General features: G+C 34.1%; 2 protein-coding genes and 2 long non-coding RNA genes across 5 annotated transcripts in view; 2 read left to right on the plus strand and 2 right to left on the minus strand.

Moving 5' to 3' along the window:
• Nucleotides 1–6778, plus strand: part of glsl (glutaminase like) — a 31416-nt gene extending 24638 nt beyond the window's left edge. Inside the window, exons 18-21 of the mRNA XM_087312153.1 lie at nt 1072–1164; nt 1879–1940; nt 6083–6223; nt 6325–6778. Of these exons, the coding sequence (XP_087168279.1) occupies nt 1072–1164; nt 1879–1940; nt 6083–6223; nt 6325–6421 (393 nt within the window). The 3' untranslated portion in view covers nt 6422–6778. The remainder of the gene's footprint in view (nt 1–1071; nt 1165–1878; nt 1941–6082; nt 6224–6324) is intronic.
• LOC141380955 (uncharacterized) lies at nt 6075–9755 on the minus strand. The gene is made up of 3 exons (XR_015526458.1): nt 8690–9755; nt 6281–6385; nt 6075–6182 (listed from the first exon to the last, which is right to left on the minus strand). It is a non-coding gene; the product is annotated as an uncharacterized LOC141380955 (long non-coding RNA).
• Nucleotides 8830–21833, plus strand: sh3gl3b (SH3-domain GRB2-like 3b). 2 transcript variants are annotated; one of them, NM_200181.2, is given in 11 exon segments: nt 8849–8975; nt 10968–11036; nt 11138–11210; nt 14265–14408; nt 14942–15075; nt 15724–15882; nt 17469–17572; nt 17656–17771; nt 17869–17901; nt 18006–18080; nt 21100–21830. In NM_200181.2, coding segments are annotated over 11 exon segments (1161 nt in total). In that variant the 5' UTR covers nt 8849–8930; the 3' UTR covers nt 21309–21830.
• On the minus strand, nt 10884–13150 carry LOC147837687 (uncharacterized). The gene is made up of 2 exons (XR_015526459.1): nt 12308–13150; nt 10884–12265 (listed from the first exon to the last, which is right to left on the minus strand). It is a non-coding gene; the product is annotated as an uncharacterized LOC147837687 (long non-coding RNA).
• Nucleotides 21834–23752: the final 1919 nt, after the last annotated feature.

Genomic DNA, 23752 nt, shown 5'->3' on the forward strand with positions numbered 1-23752 from the left:
CACAAAGAAATTAATTGTTCCGAGAAAATGTTCAGAAAGTTCTTTGGGGAAGAAAGTTTTCATCTATGGGGAGGAAAAAGTCTTTTACTTTTCACACATACTTTTTAAATACTACATGTCAGTTTTATCACATGATGCACCGTAGAATGAAAGATTTAAGCATATAACGTTTTGTTACTTTTCCCTATTTTCTGCAATTATTAAAATGTCCTAAATATATTGTTAAATATCTGGCATGGTGGGTGATGGCTGCCACCATGTTATTCTGCACTGTAGTGGAGAGAAGAAATATGCTGGATTTAAAACATGTTAATCCATCAACTTCTCCTAAAATACAATTTAAAAAATTGTTGCTGCTTAACTGGCAGAAGAAGAGTAAATGTTCTGATTGTCCAAACAATCTGCATCCGATGTGAATAATGCACTTTGTCAATTTATGTTTAAAGATAATTATTAATGCCGTCTTCATAGATATCAGCATGTATTTTACAAACTACAAATATTATGTTTTGCTAGTCCTTATGTGTATTTTAATGCCTGAAACCTAAAATAACCAGTATTTGTTTGAGAACCATGATACATTGTCTTAGCAAACAAAAAAAACTCTGGCTTAGCATGAGCTTTTTGCAGAAAAGCAGATTTGAATTTAGCAGCTGATTATGTGACCCAATAAATGTTCAAATCACACCGATGTGATCGTATTTGTCAAAGGGTTAAGAGTGATAAAAATTTGGTCTTTCTTGGTTCGAAAACATGGATGATAACTCATTCTGCACTATAATGTACATCCAATTCCATCTCTTTCTCTCTCTCTCTCCCCTCCCTTCCTCTATCTATCTATCTATCTATCTATCTATCTATCTATCTATCTATCTATCTATCTATCTATCCATCCATCCATCCATCCATCCATCCATCCATCCATCCATCCATCCATCCATCCATCCATCCATCCATCCATCCATCCATCCATCCATCCAGCAATCTGACCAACTTAAAGACTGTCAAGTAAAAAATCTAATCTTGTGAACATGGTGACTAATTATTGTCGGCTTATTATTATTGTCAAAGGAGCTGGTTTCAACCTTCCAGCTGCACAGTTTTGACATCAGGACTCCCTTCAGGCAGGTGCTGTGTTACAGACAGTGGAAGGTGGAGTCAGAGGTCTGGTTACTTTTTTCCATTTATTAGATTTTTTATCCTTTAAATTATTTTACATTTGTATGTACTTCATTTCTTACTTATGCATGTATGTAAATACAGTTGAAGTCAAATGTATTATCCCTCCTATGATTTTTTCTTATTCAATTTAAAGTTTTCTAAATTACGTTTAACAGACAAAGGACATTTTCACAGTAGTTCCTATAATATTATTTTGTTCTGGGGCAAGCCTCATTTCTTTTTGTTTGTCTTTTTTTTAAAACAATTTTAAGGACAATATTATTAGCCCCCATGAGAATAGTTTTTGATTGTCTGCAGAACCCTGTTTTCCAATAACTTGTCTAGATTCTGACTTGCTTAGTTGAGATAATAACCTAGTTAAGCCTTTAAATTGCACTTTAAGCTAAATATTGGAACCTTGCGAAGTAACAAGTAAAATAGTATGTACTGTCATCACTGGCAAAGACAAATGAAATGAGTTTTAGGAAATTAGTTATTAAAACTACTGTTTAATAATGTGTTGAAGAATATTTCTTGTGTTGAAGAGGGTTTCTTGGGAAATATTTCTTAAAGAATTAATTTCACAGGAGGGCTAATAATTTTGACTGTATATGAATGATTTATGTACATTCCTGGTACTGTTGGGTATATGGAAGTATATGAATACCATATTGCTAAATCTATGAAGGTAAATAAATTTTTTGTATTGAATTACAGGGGTACCAGATCATGAATGTACTGCTGGCTGCTTATAGAGGGGACCTGGTATCTTTGCGCAGGTAGGGTCAGCCAAGATGTGTCCATAACAACCAGCAGAAACCATTTTTATTTTTCATTCTAATATTAATAAATAATATCTGAATTATATTTCAATTATATTAAAACCTTCAATTATATTAATAACTTAGCATTTAAAAAATAAATTATTATAATACCACAATGAAATGGTAAGAATATTCTATATTCATTTTAAAATTACATTATGATTTGTGTGATAATTTATAACATTATTTACAGTAAAGTCAGAATTATTAGCTCCCCTGAATTATTAACCCCTCTGTTTATTTTTTCCCCAGTTTCTTTTTATGAGAAGACAATTTCTTTAACACCCTTCTAAACATAATAGTTTTAATAACACATCTCTGAAACTGATTTTCATCTTTGCCATGATGACAGGAACTAATATTTAACTAGATATTTTTAAGACACTTCTATACAGCTTAAAGTGACATTTGAAGGCTTAACTAGGTTAATTAGGTTACCTAGGCAGGTTAGCCAAGGTAGGCAAGTTATTGTATAACGATGGTTTGTTTTGTAGACTATAGAAAAAATATATAACTTAAAGGGGCTAATAATTTTGACCTTAAAATGGTTTTTAAAAAATTAAAAACTGCTTTTCTTCTAGCTGAAATAAAACTAATAAGACTTTCTCCAGAAGATAAAATATTGGGGAAATTATACTTTCCATGTCATTTAATGAGTTGTATTAATACACACATTTTTGAAAATTAATGTTTATACTTTAAAATGTAGTAAATTAATTATGTTTTCTGTTCCTGTAAACTAAAGGGCACCTAATTAGAGCTGCACGATTCTGGCTAAAATGAGAATCGCAATTTTTTTGCTTAAAATAAAATCACAATTTTCTCATGATTCTGTAGATGTAAAATTAAGGTTAATATGAGTAGGCTATTGTTATTGTTATTTCTAAAACATATGGTAAAACAACAATAATAATATTATGTGTGGGTCTACTGGTTTCTATAAATAATTCAATTCTACTTATAATAATTCTGATGCTGAATTATTATGTTTAAGATACATGCTTGCAATCTGTCATTGACAACATTATTAGACCATTTTAATCACTGGTAAAATCCGACATTTGTCATTATCAGATATCCTCTTACATTATATTCAATATATAAAGGCTAGAGTAGTTATACTGACACTGTAAACATTTATTTTCATGCACAACTGTGTGTTCGCTATCATAACTCTAAAATGCGATATGCTTATTTAAATGATGTGCGCGCTCTCGGTTTCATTTTCACTGCTAAGTGCTGTTCATAATTCATCCGCAGCTCTCAAACGATCACTCTGTGCCACAAACTAAATATTTTTACAACTTTATTACCTTCTACTCACAGCTTATGCAGGTTCTGGTTAACTAAAGTAGACCTGTGCGCGTCTATTATTAAGTAGGGCACGTGCCCGCCCTCTCTGTGGTAACAGCTCATGGTCAGCAGCTCACATCATGTGTGATATCCCGGCCACGAATACATCATAATATGAAGACAAAAATGACATTTTTGGGAGAATTTTGCCTAATAAATAGAGTATGTGACTCTTTGAACATCATTTGGAGGTGTCCATGTCGCTGAGCAACGTATGTGAAACATTGAAAAGACTCGTGCAGCCACCTTTGTCTCTCTTCGAACTTGAAAATATGATTGGCAGAATCGTAGAAATGCTGGATTAAAATCACCTAGGGGTTCGAATCGAGATCGTAATCTTTTTTTGATTAATCCTTTAACTGTAGCACACGAATAATCAAATAATCGAATCGTTGAAAAATCTACTTTTCAAGCTGTTTGAACAGACATATGTGTAGGTATGGTGTATAGACCATCATATTGGGGTGATATAAACACACCCAGTCCTTTTTTTTCAATTTTACAACATAAACATGGACCAATTGGAGCGGTTTTCAAAACGGCCGCAATCTGACATAGGAGTGCGGTCCCCCCGCCCACCAATATTGATTGACAGCTGCGTATTAACATGTCTTCGTATTCACATGTATAATCATATCAACAAGACAGGATGTGCGCAAAGCAACCGGAAATAAAAGTTTGCTAGGATCATCAATCATCATCAAATGTGATCAAGAGTGAGTTTTACGAGTTTAAAATGTTTTAAAGTACATATGTGTAATGAATTACAGCGATTTACTTCAGCTTTACTTTATAACCACAGCCAAGTGTCAGTACAATAATAAAAGAAGATGCTTCAATCCCAGTTTGTGGACATTAAACCAGGTTTATTTTGTACATTAACATAACAGATACCCATACAGCTGTGGATATTAACCTGTATCCCGTCACATTTGCGTGCAAAAATGGTGCAAAGCTAAACACAGTTTGAGTTTACAGTGTGTGTGTGCGTGCGTGAACTTTGTACCGACATTCAGGGGTGGACTGGGACTACAAATCAGCCCTGGCACTGTAGCCACACCAGCCCACATTACTACACTGACACACCCCCATGCACGGACGCGCACATTCACTACTTAGATCGGTGTACAGATGGTGAAATAATATAAGCAGTACCATATGTAATAGATATTTAAATATTTAATGTATGTGACTGGAACAAAAAAAAAAACTTATTTATAACAAATTTATATATGCAATCATTTCATTCATTCATTTTCTTTTCGGCTTTGTCCCTTTATTAACCTGGGGTTATCACAGCGGAATGAACCGCCAACTTATCCAGCATATGTTTTACGCAGCGGATGCCCTACAAGCTGCAACCCATCACTTGGAAACCTCTATGCACACACACTCACAAACATGCGCTACGGACAATTAAGCCTACCCAATTCACCTATAGCACATGTGTTTGGACTTGTGAGGGAAACCAGGAGGAAACCTACGCGAACATGCAAACTCCACAAAGAAACACCAACTGACCCAGCCGAGGCTCAAAATAGCGACCTTCTTGCGCCACTGCGCGGCCCCCTTTCAAGACTATTTCATTTAATTTTATGCATTTGGCAGCGTCTGATTTTAGAGACTTTTTTTTCTCTGAGCTTTTTGGCCCTGCCTTTAATTTTTTATGCTCCATCTCTAACAATTAGCTTGTTTGTAGCTTTATTTGACATTCTTGCCAGATTTTTGATTATGTCCGGTTTACCTCTGATTGGGTCGGCCCATCTCAAAACCATCCGGTTGTTGCCGATTGGGCCAATGCTTAACATTTATTATTACTATTATCATCATCATCGTCATCATTATCCTCATATTATTCACATCTTGAAAGAGATAAAAGCTGCCTGCATGTAAAAACAATACATATAAAAAAAATTAATTAAAAAAAACTGATTGGCCCACATTTAAAAAATGGTTTGCCCCTGCCGACATTGTGTGAGACTCATTGTTGCAACTCCACAACAAATGCTTCCAATACTCATTGGTAAAGTTCTTACTGTAGTATTTCTCACAAACTTTACGTGAGATCTTCTTCCTTCATGTCTGTCTGTGTCTGAAGCAGCCTAGGGAGGAGCTTAATGCACGCTGACAGGCATGTGGAAATGTTGGGGATGAAGGACTAGCCTTAAAGCCGCAGTACAACGAAACCGCTACCTAATGGTCAGAGCTATCCAATAGAAACTTGTGATAGGTATAATAAATATTCTTTAGGGTGTTTTGAGCTGTAACTTTACACAGTCTGGAGACACAAAAGACTTGTATTAAATCTGGAAAAAGGTAACATAGGTACCCTTTAAGTTTTTACAACTTACTTAAATGATATACCTGTAAATATATTACATGTAAAAATACAAAAAAATATGTTTTATGCTTTATATTTGTATAAATAACCATGAATATTATTTATATTCGTATTTCTTTATTTGTATTAAATTATATATATTTAATTATATTAAATAAAAAATAATACAACAAAGTATTTAGATATTGAAATGATATTTCTCGTTTTGCCTTTAATTTCTGTTCAATTCAATTGCAAACGTTGCCATATTTTTCTTCATATACATTCTTCAAAAAGATAACTGATTTTTTTTATCTAAATCTGAACTGATTTTTATTTATATCTGAATTTTGTTTCCAATCTGACTCTAAATGGCCACTAAACCAGTATTGTGAACTACAATGAATTGATATCTCTTATGCAGGTACCTTCTGTCAGGAGCAGATGTGAATGCAGTGGATTATGATGGACGTTCAGCACTGCATGTCGCTGCCTCTGAGGGCCGTCTGGATGTCATCAGGTTCCTGGTGGAAAATGCAGGAGCAAACTGTCATCTGAAGGACAGGTAACAGTCAAAGTCATGCATAATGTTAATATTGCAAGACGGCTGTGCTAAACTTACCATCCTGGTCAGCAGAAATAATGTATGCCATGTTGATCTTACAGGTGGGGAAAGACTGCCTTACAGGAGGCCATGAGATGCAATCAAGACCCTGCCATCCAGTTTCTAAAGAAGCACACAGATAATGAAGAGAGTTTATGATGACATACTCAGAACCCACTAAGTGCATTTATTTAAAGATTTGATATTTACATTTGAGATATGAAGAATGTTATAAAAAAGCACCAGAGGCTTGGATGGAAAATATTAGTGTGTTGGCAAAAGTCCCAGAAAGCCACTCACTGCTTATTAAGAATCACAAAAAGAGATTGAAACCGTGGTTTCTCAATAAATGCTTCAACAGCATGTGTTTACTCACACAAGATTATGAATGAATCTGTACAAATGTGGTCATATTTTGCTGTTGCTGTAGGGTAAACAACAGAGTAAACAACAGTGACGGGTGTTCACTGGATAAGGCTATTTTTATATATTTGTAATAAATGTAATGTCCAGCAAGTTGATGCATGTTTTATCAGTGACAAAAAAAGTTGTGCTGCTTTTTTATTTTTTAGAGAGAGCACCATTTATTTGAAATGTAATATTTCATACTGTTAAATTACATCTCATTTAGCTTTTGATTTTTCCTGAATATGATAATTTTTTTAAACTTCTGACCTGTACTGCATCACATTTTCTACAAATATCAAATTATTATTGCTCTACAAATAAGCAGTGTAAAATCTTTTTTTACAATAATAACAAGAAATGTTTTTCAAACCATTTTTGATTTTCTGTTCTGAATTTTGATTTTAATTTATTTTAATTATTTTTTAAAAATAGCATTCGGTGAGATGTACAGTGCTCAGCATATATAAGTACACCCCTCACAAATCTCTCATTCATATTTTTAATAGGAAGCTAAACAATATTATATTAGTGCATATACATTAGATTAGTCAGTACTAAAGCCAAATCTAGAGCTTATTTGACAAAATAACTTAAAATAACAGTCCAGAAAAATAGGACACCCAAATTTATGTTATAGAAAAATGTTACATGTTAAAATGAGGAAAGGTCAAGAAGCAAAAAAATGGAAATATTTAGTTGGATTTTTGTAGTTTGTAACTTGAATTTAATGGATGCAGTGGCGCAGTAGGTAGTGCTGTCACCTCACAGCAAGAAGGTTGCTGGGTCAATCCTTGGCTCATTTGGCATTTCTGTGTGGAGTTTGCATGTTTTCCCTGCCTTGGCGTGGGTTTCCTCTGGGTGCTCCGGTTTCCCCCACAGTACAAAGATATGCATTACAGGTGAATTGGGTAGGCTAAATTGTCCGTAGTGTGTGAGTGTGTGTGGATGTTTCCCAGAGATGGGTTGCAGCTGGAAGGGCATCAGCTGTGTAAAAAACGTGCTGGATAAGTTGGCGGTTTATTCCGCTGTGGCGACCCTGGATAATTAAAGGGACTAAGCCAACAAGAAAATTAATGAATAAATGAACTTGAATTTAATTGTATTCTCTTTAAATTTCTAAATATGTTTGGTGACTAAAATATTATTTTAATAAATATATCTGTTTAATAAATCTGTTTTGTTTAAATGCACCAAAAGACATATTCAAGCCTATATTCACTGAGAAATGGATACAAATATTCATTTTCAAAATGGGGTGTACTCGATTATGCTGAGCACTGGATTATATATATATATATGACAATACAAGATCAACGAAAAGTATAGTATTTATTGACATGAGCATGACAATTCAGCAACTTGCACTGAAATTAGAGTAATTATTTTAAATTGTAATTAATTTATAGCATTATCATTTTGTCCTATTGTGGAATTACGATAATCCTATCAGACAAGGTTTAAGGATGTTTTTAAAATTGCATTTTTAAATATTCTGTATATAATGCCTTGCGGATACAAATGCCACTGCATACAGTATACATATAGTAGCAATGACCCAATCTTTTTCCAGAAGTTTGCATTAATAAATGACAATTGTAATGTGAAGTAGTAAAAGAAAATACTTTTTTAAATATATAAAAATACAAAGCTCGTCAAATTATTTCATAATAATACTTCATTCAAATAGGTGTTACCTTCGATAGAATAATCAAAGTGAAAGTCTAGGCTATTTCAAACTTTAACTGGTACTGGTAAGATAATTTTGACCATTTAGTTTATTATTTTAAGCATTTAGGCCATTATGACGTTTAATTTGACAACTTACCCCAATATTGATCAAAATGTAAGTGCAGTGTGGGCTATTTATTGTTATTAGTCGAGACTTAAACATGGATTCATTCATTAAAGTAAAAAGTGTGACAACTTCCCCATAGGGAAGTTATTTCTGGCAATTTTCAGAATATAGTCCTAAAGTAGGCTAACACTGTCCTACATCTCTACAACTGTCCTCTGTCTCACCTTCTCGTGAAATGTTTGCGGCAGTAACCGATGACTGACCTCCAGGACCGGAGCTGCAGGATCTCAGCACTGCCCCTCCAATCAAATCTGGGCAGCGTCCCAAGGTGCAAAATAACAGCATACATTGCGACGGAAGGAAAGAGGGTGGAGAGAGCAATGTGGACTCACGGGCAGAGATAGCTAATGCACCGACCGAGCCATCCCGACTCGACGGTCCCTGGGACACATTTAAGGACGAAGGATGTCAGTGGCCGGGTTTAAGAAACAGTTTCACAAAGCTAGTCAGGTAATACGAGCGTTTTTCCGACGGTGAAAAGAAGATTTATGTTATTGCGTATGTCGTTGGTTTTTAGCATAGATAGCACACGCGATGTCTGTACTTGGCACTTTTAAAGAGTTTTTGTACTTTTGTGACATACCGCGTTTGTTGGGAGGATGTTGTAATCTCAGTTTGATTCGTGAATGAATTGTTCTTTTGAGTCGAATCTTTCTATTGAATCAAATTCAGTCAAATTTGAATCGGTTCCCCGGTGATAAGTGAACAATGTTGTTTAGCACTGCACAAGACATGAGGGTGAAGTTTGTTTTTCCCCTTATAAATCAGCCAATTTCCTCCATTCGTTACGAAAAATAAGAATAAGTTATTAGTAAAAGCGTAACCAAAATGTTTGCACGTTTTAACTTTCGTGGTGGTCATGTTTTGGCTTGTTCTCTGGTTTTAAATACATTGCAAGCCTATAATAATTTATTCACTAAATTGTATAGCCACAGAGTAATTATTAATTGACTGTTATAATAAAATCATTGCAATCAATTGGGTTATTTTGTGGTCAGATAAATTAAAATGGAGGAAAATATCTTATTTTCTTATTTTAATTTATTTTTGGCCTACATGTTTTACTAAAATTAGTAAGTTAATTCAGAAATTTAATTAAAATTTAACTAAATCTTGTGATCAATGTAAACTGGCAAAAAAAGTTATTTTTATTTATTTTGATAATAATTTTTTTGATAATAATTAAAGTGTTGTGCATCAAGAAAACCCTAAATGGGCTACATTCAAATGAAGCATTGTTATTGTTAGAAAGGTCGTTAGTAGCTTATTAAAAGCAAAACAAAACTCTGAATCTGTTTTGAATCGATTCTTTGAATCGTTGTATTCGAATGAACCGATTCGCTACCAGTAGTAAGAATTTCCCTTCTTTCCTTTCAATCTTTCTCTGTTTGCCCGATGTAGAGTAACTGTATCCAATCGTGTGTGACCTGATGTGATGGCCTAGTTAATACTGAATAGTCTTACTGTTCAGAACTATCATGCAAAGGCAGAAGAGGATGTTGTAAAACAGAAATTAGATTAAAGGAAATTTTTTATTTCTGCTCAAAGTGACTTGTACTTCTTTTACTTTATTTATTCCTTCTCACACTGTGTTGCTAAATCTGTGTTGAGTTACTGCAGAGCTAAACATGCTAATATAAAAACTAGCAAAGCTACACAAGGGTGTTGTCTGTTTCTTGAATCCAAAGTCCACTACTCCACTACTATCTGATAAAGTTTTGGGTTTATGGTGGATAATAAAAGCTGGAACTGCTAATGAAGCCTCATTCCTGGAGCTTTTGTTTACAGTGTTAGGGAAAGTTTCTTGGTCTCCAAGCCAGCAAAAGTATGCTTTTCAAGGTCACATTCCTTTAATTCGCTCACCGCGGTCTGAATCCTCTTAGTGTTTGGGAAGTATTGGCTGAAGGACTGACTTTGATAAACACTTTGGTGTATGAACCGCAGGAAACAGATGCTCAGTAATCACAATGTGTTAAAATAGGCACGGCTTGTGGATTTCCGGGTTTTGTTTGAAATGTTGTTGGATTGATTCATGGGTTATCATGTCATTGTGCAAGGATTGCTATTAATCTTTAGAGATAATTTTTAGCCAGCTCTCTTTGTAGTATTCTTAATATTGTACCTTATATATTAAGAAGAATCATATGTGTCCAGATTACAATAGGGTGTACAATGTTTAAATAGATATGTTTACATTTGTAATGAGAAAATGCTTTTTTCAAGAAAATGCTACAAGAAAATGCTATTTCGGTGTTTTGTTTTGTTTTTTGCTTCAAACAATGAGAGTTGCCATTTCTTTGGCTTTGTTTGTGAAATTGTGAACAATTTATGAGTGAAAATGGTCTTTACGCCACTGTCTTTTCATTGTGCTTTTTTTTTTTGTCAAGCCCACTTCACAAAAAGAAAAACAACCTTTTTTCCTCTCTCTGATTATGCTTACAGTTGCTAAAAGAAAAGATCAATGGCGTTGAAGGAACAAAACTGGATGAGGAGTTCCTCAGCATGGAAAGGGTATAAATAAATAATTCAATACAATGAAGAAAACATTTATTTGAAATATGAAAGCCCCTTACCACCTTTTTATTGTCTGTATATTGATTGTTTTGTTGTAGAAAACTGAAATTACCCACAAACTCATTCTTGATATTGTTCCAAAAACGATTGGATATCTTCAGCCGAACCCAGGTATTTAACAATAGACCATTTTGAGGGTTGTAAACAAAAACAATGCTCCCAACGGATTTCCTGTTTTGTATTTTGAATTTCTACAGCTTTCGAGAATCCAAAAAGAGCCACACTGATAAATAATGTTATGATGGCTGTTTCAACATGAAGTTATGATTTAATTGCCTCTTGTTACAGTTATGAAATAGTTTGATAGCAAGCAGGAAATGTTCATGGGATTATGCCATCAATACATTGAAATGGTCTTTAAAAGTCATTGTTAGGTGTCTTTTAAGCCAACTTTTAGTTTATTGTAAAGAAAACATCTAAAATACACTTTTAAGTAGGGCTGCACAATATATTGTTTCGGCATGGATATCACAATGTGTTCATCTGCAATTTTGAGTCTGAATTAGTTGACCTGGAGCTACTGTACATAACAGATGTGGTTTGTAGAGTCACTGCTAAGTTTAGACATAATAGAGTGAGTTTGCATGTGTTTTTGAGGCCTGTGACTGAGCATTTTAAGAAATGTCGGAACATTTGGCTCAAATAAAATATGATCTTTGGAGGTTTAACAAGGAGTTATCTCATTTAATTATGTTTACAGAATTTATACGATTTATGGAAATCGTATGAAAATCTATGGAAATCTTAGAATTTTTGTCTTGTTTCTAGTCCAAATGTCAACATTTCATAGTGAAAAGATTATTTTACTGACCCCATTGGCAGATAATTTAGCATGTTATAAATGAAAACTAAGTGAAAATAAGACAATATTTTTACTTGATCTAAGAATTTTTAGATATTTGGACTGCAAATGAGACAAAGTACGAAAAGCATGTTTTTGCATTGCGATTTCTTTCTTTTGCTGTACTTCAAAGCTGTTAGACTCCCAATAAAACTGTCAATAAGTGCCATTCAAACTATTTCGTTTATCTGTATCAAAATATTTATAATAATTATAATATTTCCTTACATTTATATATACACACTCAAATCGCTTTACACATTTGGTGGAGTGGAGATGAAGCCAATTATGATATGGGGGTCATTAGGAGATGATGGACAGAGTCCTGTGAGCAAATTTGGCTAGAAAGCTGGGGTTAATCCCCTACTTCTTTTCGAAGAACATCCTGAGATTTGACCACAGAGAGTCAGGACCTCAGTTTAATGTCTCATCTGAAAGATGGTACTCAAAAAAAAAAAAATAATAATAATAATTGGAGTATCAGATTTTTTTGATATCGTGTAGCCCTACTTTAAAGTGTCTTTTGTCACGTTATCCGTTTTTGTCTGTAGGTTTCAGTTAATATACATATTTCTCCTACATATTTCTCCGAGCCATAAATCTCCATTTCAAGAACTTTAACATACACCAAACTTCACTGTTTCATATCTGCATTCTTAAGTTTTAGTTTTGTTCATATAATGTATTTCATTATATATGAAAGATTGTTCAAATGTATTTTCTGAACTGTAGAGCTATTAAAATTGAGATTTTTAACCTGAAATCATCCAATGTTCAGATTGTGTGCTTGGAAATGCTTGCAAATTAGTGCATAATTAACAAAATGAAGTGTATTATCATTGAAATGTTTAATCGTAACATTTTAGAAAGCTTGTAATACAAAACAAGTTTGCAGATCTTAGTGTAATTGATCAACTGGGGAAGTATGGTCATAACTGTTTTACTCTTTTCACCTGCTGGCTTGTATTACTGCAACTATTAAAAAAATAGTTCAACCAAAAATGAAAAACACTCCACAATTTACTCTTCCTGCAGGGCATCCCATGCCGTGTATGACTTTCTTCTTTGAGACAGTTGGAGTAGTTAAATTTTTTTTATCCTAGTTTCCCTATGCTATCCCAAAAGTGCATAAATCTGTCCTAAATCTAATACATATGCCATCAGGGGGCTAATGTATGCCTTATGAAGCAAATCCATGCAGTTTTCTTACAAAAATATATTTAAAAATTTAATGATTTGCATTCCTGATGAAGTATGAATAATTATTTGCATGAATGTGAAGTTCTGTGAATAGACGCGTCTCACTGGAATAATTTACTATGCAGTTTGCTTACCACAGAAGATGATGATGAACAAGAAATCTAATTTGCTTGGGATTACTGTATAACATTATACAGTTTATGACTCGCTGTTCTGCTACGAATGCTTCTTGCGTCATGCATTATGTTGTACGTCAAGTCAGAGATCAGCCGTGCATTTGGACATTCAGTGATTTAAGTTTATCATTAAAAAATGACTACTATTTGTTGCAAAAACAGATCAGTCTGCTACATAAGATGTGCGTTATCCCCCCCATAAGCCTGTGACAATAGTCAATATATCAACTTATCGCACAACACATGGAGATAACATCAATCATTTCTGATGATGCAATACATATCGCCCATACATAAATGATTGTGCAACATCTCTATCTCTGTTGTAGGTGTCAGTGTCAATATGGTTAAAAAACACTAGTATCCACTATAAATTACTGTAGTATATTTTATGTGGGTGTCTGACAACTGAAAATAGATCTTGTACCAGATATTGCAGCCTCTGTTACTTTTTATCTTGCACTTTTTTGTTAACATTTATTATTATTTATCTAGGACTATTAAATGGCTATGATAAAAATTAAATATTCTTAAAAATAAAATGTTCGGAAGAGTGTACTTGCATTGTGATCATATTTTATTGTCATTCTGGCATTATATAATGGGTGGCATAAGATGGTCTTAAAATAACAACAATATTGTTCATCGCATTATATTTTGGCGCAATATATTGTACAACAAAAAATTGATATCATGACAGGAATCTCTTGGTGGTGTATGGAGTAGTTTGATGATTTTTGAAAGTTAAAAGCATCATTATACAGCATGGAAGAGCCAGAATAAACATTTTACTCCAACTTTGTTAGTCTGACAGAAGAAAGTCATTTACACTGAGTATGGCCCGAGGGTGTGTAAATTATGGGATCCTTTTCATGTTTTTGGAGTGATCCTTTAAAATGTACTCCAGTCACTAATAATACGATATTTATGCAAGATTTGTTCTTTAAGCTTACAGGGCGAAGCTCAGCATGCTCAGCACGGTGTCTAGAATTCGTGGACATGTGAAGGCAGTGGGTTACCCTCAGACAGAGGGCATTCTGGGAGACTGCATGCTGCAATACGGCAGTGAGCTTGGAGCTGAATCTGGCTTTGGTATGTTTTGAGACATTGAATGAAACGCATTGATTGCTGTGTCACCTCTTTAAAGGAATAGTTCACTCAAAAAATGAAAATACTGTCATCATTTACTCATCTTTCATTTGTTAAAAAAAGTGTTTAGAGAACACTAAAGAAGATATTTTGAAGAATGCTGGTTGCTGACACCCATTGTCTTTCATAGACAATTTCATTTAATTCATTCATTCATTTTCTTTTCGGCTTAGTGCCTTTATTGATCTGTTGTGTCGCCACAGCGGAATGAACCGCCAACCTATTCTGCATATGTTTTTACGCAGCGCATGCACTTTCAGCTGCAACTCATCTCTGGGAAACAATTTAATTTCCTACTATGGAATTTGATGGGCTCCAACAACCAGCATTCTTCAAAATATCTTCTATTGTGTTCAACAGAAGAATGAAACTCTTGAAGGTTTAAAATAACACTATAGAGTGTAAATAATGAGATAATTTTCATTTTTGGGTGAACTTTCACTTTAAACTACAAGTTGATTTTTGAACTATTGTAGGTTTTGCTTTGCTTGAAATGGGAGAGGCGTTGAAACAAGTCGCCCAGGCCAGAGACTGTATGGACGTCCGAGTGAAACGAGCCTTCATCGATCCTCTGCAATCCCTTCAGCAGAAAGAACTGAAGGAAATTGGGGTTAGTCTTGTATATAATGCTGCAAATTGTATATTTTTAATGATTCTTCCTGGCTAATATTCAGATAAATGAACAGATTGATCATTTTGCTGATGCAATAAGGTTATAGTTCACAAAAAAAAAAAAAAAGGCATACTTTGTTGAATACAAAAAAAGATATTTTGAGTAACGCTGGAAACCGTTAACCATTGATTTTCAATTATTCATTCATTTTCTTTTGGCTTAGTCCCTTATTTATCAGGAGTCGCCACAGCAGAAAGAACTGCCAACTATTTTATATGTTTTACGCAGCGGATGCCCTTCCAGTTGCAACCCAGCACTGGGAAATCATTGAGTTTCATAATATTTGTTTTTCCTACTATGGAAGTCAATAGTTACAGGTTTTCAGCTTTCCTCAGAGTATCTTCTTTTGTGTTTAACTGAAGAATGAAACTCATAAATGATTGAAACCAGTTGAATGTGAGTAAATAGTGAGTGGATTTGAATTTTTTACGTTAACTATCTCTTTAAATCCACGAAATGAATGCGTCAGTGTTGTGACTGATTTGAAATGTAATCTGTGCATGTAAAAGGGAAAAAACTAAGAAATTGATTTTTGTTGTGAATGATGATGTAACTGTAGCTTTGTTTCTTTTTTCTGGTTGTCAGTTTCATCTGAGAAAACTTGAAGGTCGGCGTCTGGATTTTGATTACAAGAAGAGACGTAAAGGAAAGATTGCAGACTCTGAAATTAAGAAAGCGTTCGACAAGTTTGAAGAATCCAAAGAAATGGCTGAAAGATGCATGTTTAATCTCTTAGAGAAAGATGTAAGTCCATTTTTCCATACAAATTACAATTTTTTATAGACTTAAATAAAAACCAATATTAAACACAGTACTATTATGATGAGATAACTATCATTGTATAACATTTATTTATATTTGTATATATTTAATTTAAATATATATATATTTTTTTATACAATGATATTTTACTTCTACATTTTAACAAAAACTAAAGGCAGAATTTGCCAGAGGTATGAATAATTTTAGACTTAACTGTTTATATAAATGAGTACCACCCTCACATATCTTTCTTGTAGATGAATAGTTTATATAGCATTCTTTACAATAATGCACAATTGCTGGCCACTTTATTAGGTACACCTTACTAGTGCTGGTTTGGACCCACTTTTTCCATCAGAACTGACTTAATCCTTCGTGGCATAGATTCAACAAGGTACTGGAAATATTTCTGAGAGATTTTCAATATTGACATAATAGCATCACGCAGTTGCTGCAGATTTGTCGGCTGCACATCCATAATACGAATATGCCGTTCCACCACATCCCAAAGGTTCTCTATTGGATTGAGATCTGGTGACTGTGGAGGCCATTTGAGTACAGTAAACTCATTGTCATGGTCAAGAAACCAGTTTGACATGATTCCCGCTTTATGGCATGGAGCGTTATCCTGCTGGAAGTAGTCATCGGAAGATGGGTACACTGTGGTCATAAAGGGATAGACATGGTCAGCGACATAACTCAGGAAGGCTATGGTGTTGACATGATGCTCAATTAATACTAATGGACCCAAAGTGTGCCAAGAAAATCGAAGACAGAAGTCGAGCAGAAATCAAGCCTCATCAGTTATTGTAACGAGTAGTTACTGCTGCCTTTCCATCTGCTGGAACCAGTCTGGCCATTCTCCACTGACCTCTGGCATCAACAAGGCATTTGCACTCACAGAACTGCCGCTCACTTGATATTTTCTTTTTTTAGACCATTCTCTGTAAACCCTAGTGATGATTGTGTGTGAAAATCCCAGTAGATCAGTAGTTTCTGAAATACTGACCAGCCTGTCTGGCACCAACAACCATGGCACGTTCAAAATCACTATAATCACCTTTCTGTACCTAATAAAGTGGCCGGTGAGTGTATTTGTGCATATACATTGGATTAGTCCGTACTAAAGCTAATCTAACAAAATAACTTTAGATTGTAGTTCTAAAATTAGAACACACAAATTAATATAGTGGGGAAAATTATTAAATAATATTTCAATAAACTGGAAAAATTAAGAGAAACATAAAAATACATCACATTTTGTTTATTTTTTGGCCAATAACATTTGCAATTAAATATATTATTTTAGAACCCCAAACTTTTATTTTTATGGATATAACTTTAATAAAGCTGTTTATTAATTATTAAGAATATTTGTTTTCAAAAGGTGTTGGTCTCATTTATGCTGAGCATTGTATACATACTATAAAACTGTTAACTTTTAAAGCTATATAGTATGTATTTAGATATAATATAATCGTATTAATATTATAATAATCATTTGTGTTTAATTAGTATTATTTGTGTTTATTTGTTTATCATTTTGGCATATTGTCATTTTGTTTTAGGTCCAGCGGATGCAGCACCTCTCAGGTCTTTTAGAAGCAGTAATAGACTATCATCGCCAGTCAAGTCAGATTCTGGAAAACCTCAGGAGTAATTTACAGACCAAGTTAGTTTTTTTCTATAAACATTAGATTCCCCATACCTTCATCTCATTTCAACTGCCTTCTTTTTTTTCTCTCCTGTGTCTAGGATAAGAGACGCAAGCAATAAGCCCAAAAGGGAATTTGCATCTAAATCAGTTGCGAGCACAGTGTGCTATTCGGATATTTATGGATTTTCCACATGCTCATCCGGACCGTCATCAGGTGTGAAATTATGTTATTTGATTTCATTAAACATGAACAGTTTACGAAAGAGTTTGTGAATTCATTGCGAGCTGAAATGCTGTATTATGTATCACAGATACTGAAATTACTGAAGCTTTGAGTGAGAAATGTAAGTCACTGTTAATGTGATGCACAAACTCACTCTGTTTATTAGGCAGATGCGAATATCCCAGCTTTTCTTTGCCACTGATGTCTTTAATCTTACTTTAATAGATGCTCCGGTTGTGGTTCACCGTCCTGAACAAGTCACCATTAAAACTCCAACAACAGACAAACCAGCAAGCATCAGTGAGTAGATCAGTCTGAGTGCTTTTATTCATTATGGATGCATTGAAATGACCAAAATGACGGTAAAGCAATTCAAAGCAAAGCAAAACAGTAGGACAGTCTTAAATTTTAAATAAATGCTTTTCTTTTAAACCACATCAATGAACACTGAAAGATATTGTGATGTTTTCAACAAAGTGATTTTGTTAACAATGATTTATGAAGGATTAGTGACATTAAAGACTTGGTCAAGATGCTGAATATTCAGTTTTGCATAACAGGAATATATTTTATTTTAAAATCTAAAACTAAATTGTAATATATACAACATTAAATTGTAATAATATTGCACAATTATGGTATTTTTACAGATTTTTTTATCAATATATATTATATATATAAATATAAGAGGACTAGAAATAGTACAGAATATTCTAATTATTTTTACATACATTTTACATAATAATGAGTCTTTTTTTTTATTTATTTATTTATTTTTTTACATTTTACACCTGTTCAGTATAACATTAAAGAGATTTTTTTTCTGTATTTGAAATTATATCAGATTTCACAGCCGTCTAATGATGACTGTATTACCAAAGTAACTTGCTTTCAGAAAAGTTTTTATGAGTGATTACACATTGATAGCCAATTAGAACAAATCTTTTTTTGAGAGTGCAAAACATATAACATAGGGTAAGAAAACATTAACAAAAACTATTTAAGATATCTATCTAACTATGAGAAAAATCACATGAGTAGCAGTGCGATATGGCTGTTTATTGGCACTGGTGTGTTGCCTTAGTGTCCCACCAGTGACGATATACAGCTATATCATGCACTGCTACTCATGTGATATTGTGTTTATACAACAGTTTGACGGCATAATCCTTTATATAAAGAAGAAAATCAAACACAGAGACACATAGAGTCTCAAAAATCCTACTGAAAAGAACTACATTATTCTGCCGTTCATTTACATCTGCAGCTGACGTCAGAACAGCAAAAGACGTTGCTAATTTACAAATTTAACTTTAGAGCTAGTTTTTGAATGATTCTGTAGCGTACTATTCTAAAGATTTAGCTCACATGTTAAGATTATTTCTCTATTTCAATCGGGAGATTACAATAATTAACCCCGGAAAAGCCAAAGCAAAGCAAACACTCTTTTCTCCTTTAAAGGCTTATTTTGCGGTCTCTGTTGCTATCTTGTGGATGGACAGCGTCAACCATCTTTGCTCTGCTCAATAACAGGCTAACGGATGCGGTGTCTCTCAGAAATTATTAATATTTTGAAATAGGCACTATCCTTATAAATAAACTGCATAGCTTTAAAGAAAAAGTACATTATATTGTCCAACAGATGCTGTACTCTGTGTGACCAGAATAATACAGAAGGGTGAGGAGACTGTTTGAGTATCAGCCAATAAGATTTGAGAACCAGACAGAACTGTTGTGTTTAAGAATATTTATATATATATTCTTAGCCCCTTTAAGCTAATATTTTTTCTAATAGTCTACAGATCAAATCACCATTACACAATAACTTGCCTAATTACCCTAACCTGCCTAGTTAACCTAATTAACCTAGTTAAGCTTTTAAATGTCACTTTAAGCTGTATAAAAGTCTTATATAGTCTTGAAAAATATCTAGTCAAATATTATTTGCTGTCATCATGTCAAAGATAAAATAAATCAGTTATTAGAAATGAGTTATTAAAACTATTAAACAGAAATTGGGGAAGAAAATAAACAGGGGGGCTAATTATTCTGACTTCAACTGTTTATATATATATATATATATCGGTTGATGGTAAATGGACGAATGGGAACAGGTTTGGAGAATCGTGGAAGAAAGTGGTTAAATTTTTATTTTTATTTTTTTTTGAACAATTCAAAACTAACAACAATTAGAAAAAGCCAGGGCATGACAGCAATCAAGGAAAAAGAAAATGACAAAAAATAAAAAATAATAATAAAAACATGTAAATGTTTGCATATTTGCATATATTAATGCACTTTAACAGCTTTCTTATTTCTCAGATTATAGATAGTTTTTATATAAAGCTTAAACTCTGACTTGAAAATAATAAACAATGGCTTGGAATCACTGTACTTGCTTTTGTGTATACTGAATTTTGCCAACAGAAGTAAGGAATTGATCAAAAATACTCTTTGTGTAATGATCTGTTAAATGTTAGAAAACCAAATAAAACATTTTTAAAACAAAGTTGAAAACTGGGCATAAGGTTGATGGGTAAAATGAGGTGCCAGATCCGGATCAGGCTGATTCTGGTGTTGTGTCGAGAAACGCACCCCTCCCGAAAAATGAACCCCCTCCAAAATGTGCATCTATTAACTAAAATTGATTTTAAAAATTATAATAATAAAGTTATGACACTGATGAGAGCAACTGAGGTGAGTTTCATGAATAGAACCCTACCCTTACAGAACATATATAAATAAATAAATAAATAAATGAATGAATAAAGATTGACTTTAAATACAATACCAATGAGATTAAGTAAATGTTTAATGTGTCGTTTAGTTTAAAATGGCAACAATTTTATATGTTCCATGCAGCCGAAATGTCTGTTTAAAACCCACCAAAAAGCCTAATTTTCAATATTATTATTTTACTTTTATCTGTAAACCTAGTGCAGTTTAAAATGTGTTTCACTTCTTGTGCTTGCTCTATCCATCAAAGTAATAATCATTTTACATTTTAATCAATTATTGCCTTTTGATTTTTTTTTTTTAAATGTACACTGAGTATGTTATGAAAGTCTATGAAGGGGTGCATTTTGCTGCAGGGGTGCATTTCTCAGCACCACATTGGCACAAATGAAGCCCTGTCTACTATCAGATGAGTACATTATTTTGCAATACATGAGATAAAAATAAGGATGAAGCAAATAATAACTGTTTTCATATCTAAACCAAACCCTGGAATGTGTCTGTGCAATGTTTAATTTAAAATGGCATTTGGCTTGTGAAAGAAGCTGCTTAAATAAACATTATTTTCCTTCATGTGTGCTAGATGATAGAGCTCCCCCCCTGGATCAGCCCTGCTGTCAGGCACTGTACAGTTTCCAGGCAGAAAACCAGGGCGAGCTGGGCTTTAAAGAGGGCGACATCATCATTCTGACCAGCCAGATAGATGAGAACTGGTATGAGGGGATGATCAGAGGCCAGTCTGGCTTATTTCCCATGAACTACGTCAAAGTCCTTGTACCTCTGCCACAGTGACGACCACAGGACACAGCTGGATAACATGAACATTAAGAAGCTCTGATTATGTGATAATAAGGTTAATATGTGAAGCACTTCTGAGCCCTTGCTGTATATTTATCTGTATTATTACTATGCAAAGTTACGTATCCTGCCTTTTTGGTTATTTTTTACGAATCTTTCAAGATGTTAAATAGTTACACTGCTGTATTAACGTCTTAAGCATTTAATAGCATCCAAACACAAATTCCTTCTCAGGACGGATCCTGTCTATCCATATTGATCATCCAGTCCTTTGTCTTTATCAAAAATAAGTCCTAGTGGGCACTGCATTAATACGCTGCCGTTTATATCCATTGTTTTTGCTAGGAATGTTGGATCATTTACTGGTTATTAACAAGCACTGCAGTCTTATGAACTGTCTCCGATGTGTTTATTAAAGGAATAGTTCACTCAAAAAATCCTGTTCAATTTCTCACTCTCTGACCATCCAAGATGGAGGTCACAGTTTTAAGTAGACCATTAAAAAAATTCAAGCTGAAATTGTGCTCTTTTGTCATTCTTAAAATGCCAACAACTGCTGCCAGTACTTTAAGAGTAAAACAACAAAACATATACAGGCAAAACTAAATAAATGCCCATGATCTTGAAGATACATTTGAGCTGAAATGAGTGGACAAATGTTAATGTATATTCACTTTCAAGCTCACATGTGAGCTAACACTATTTGTTCACCACAATTTTATGTAAGTTGCAGCATACATAATAAACACGAGGAAAAATACAACATTTTCCGTACATGTCCTAAATCTTTGTTGTAAACGATGTCAATTCAAGTTTGTCTTGCAATTAAAGGTATAGTTTACCCCAAAACACAAATTATGTCATTGTTTACTCTCCTTTTGAGTAAAGTTTGAGTTTTAACCATTTTTTTTCAAACAGTTTGAGTTTTTTTTTTTCTTCTGTTGAACAAAAAATAAAACATTAAAGGCAAGGCAAGTTTATTTATATAGCACATTTCATACACAGTGGCAATTCAAAGTGCTTTACATAAACAGGAATAAAAAAGACAAGTTTAGGACATAAAATGCAGACAATAAAAATGATTAAAAACAGATAAAAACAATTTAAAATGTGTTAAAATAGGTTATAAAAGAATGAAAATGAAAACGAAAAAACATAATAGTGCGATCTGTCGGACGTAGCACAGTGCTCATTCAGTAAAGGCACAGCTTAACAGATGTGTTTTCAGTCTTGATTTGAACATGCCTAATGTTGGAGCACATCTGATTATTTCTGGAAGCTGATTCCAGCAGCGAGGAGCATAGTGGCTGAAGGCAGATTCACCCTGCTTTGACTGAACTCTTGGAATTTCTAGTTTATATGATCCCAGAGATCTGAGTGATCTGTTGGGTTTGTATTCTGTGAGCATATCTGTAATGTATTGAGGTCCTAGGCCATTTAGTGATTTATAGACCAGTAATAATACTTTAAAGTCTATTCTGAATGTAACTGGGAGCCAGTGTAGAAACCTGAGGACAGGTGTGATGTGCTTCGATTTCCTGCTTCTGGTCAGAATTCTGGCTGCAGCATTCTGGATGAGCTGCAACTGTCTGACTGTTTTTTTGGAAGGCCAGTGAGGAGGCCGTTACAGTAATCCACCCTGCTGCTGATAAAAGCATGAACAAGTTTCTCTAAGTCTTCACTGGAAACAAAGCATCTAATTCTTGCAATATTTTTGAGATGATAGTATGCTGATTTACTGACTGCTTTGACATGACTGTTGAAACTCAGATCTGACTCCAGAGTCACACCAAGATTCTTGACCTTATTTTTTGTTGTTTGACCCTTAAAGTCAAGGTACGCATTCACCTTGAGAACCTCATCTCTGTTCCCAAATGCAATGACTGCAGTTTTCTCTCTGTTTAACTGAAGAAAATTTTGGCACGTCCAATTGTTAATTTCATCAATGCACTGGCAGAGGGTGTCAATGGGGCTGTAGTCATTAGGCAGTAAGGCTAGGTAGATCTGAGTGTCATCAGCATAGCTGTGGTAGGAGATTTGGTTCTTTCTCATTATTTGGCTCAGGGGAGCATGTAAAGGTTGAACAGAAGAGGTGCCAGAATCGAGCCTTGTGGGACTCCACATGTCATGGGTGTCCACCTAGACCTATGGTCACCTATACTGACATAGTAACCTCTCCCTTCAAGGTAAGATCTGAACCATTTGAGGACCGTGCCAGACAGCCCAACCCAGTTTTCAAGCCTATCCAAAAGTATGCTGTGATCAACAGTGTCAAATGCGGCACTAAGATCGAGCAGTACCAGAACTGTTAGTTTGCCTGAATCTGTATTTAGGCGGATATCATTGATTATCTTTATAAGAGCGCTCTCTGTACTGGGATGTGCTCTGAACCCAGATTGAAAATTGTCTAAATACCCCTTTAAGTTTAAAAACTTGTT

The sequence above is a fragment of the Danio rerio genome, chromosome 25, assembly GCF_052040795.2.
Source record: "Danio rerio strain M-AB ecotype USA chromosome 25, GRCz13ab, whole genome shotgun sequence".
NCBI lineage: Eukaryota > Metazoa > Chordata > Actinopteri > Cypriniformes > Danionidae > Danio > Danio rerio.

Bases quoted from the DNA above. Each gene is read 5' to 3' on its own strand.
- sh3gl3b (XM_087310492.1), top strand. From the start codon at position 8,931: ATGTCAGTGGCCGGGTTTAAGAAACAGTTTCACAAAGCTAGTCAG. The intron at 17,573-17,655 runs GTTAGTTTTTTT...TCCTGTGTCTAG, and splicing joins AGGAGTAATTTACAGACCAA to GATAAGAGACGCAAGCAATA. The intron at 18,081-21,099 runs GTGAGTAGATCA...CATGTGTGCTAG, and splicing joins AGACAAACCAGCAAGCATCA to ATGATAGAGCTCCCCCCCTG.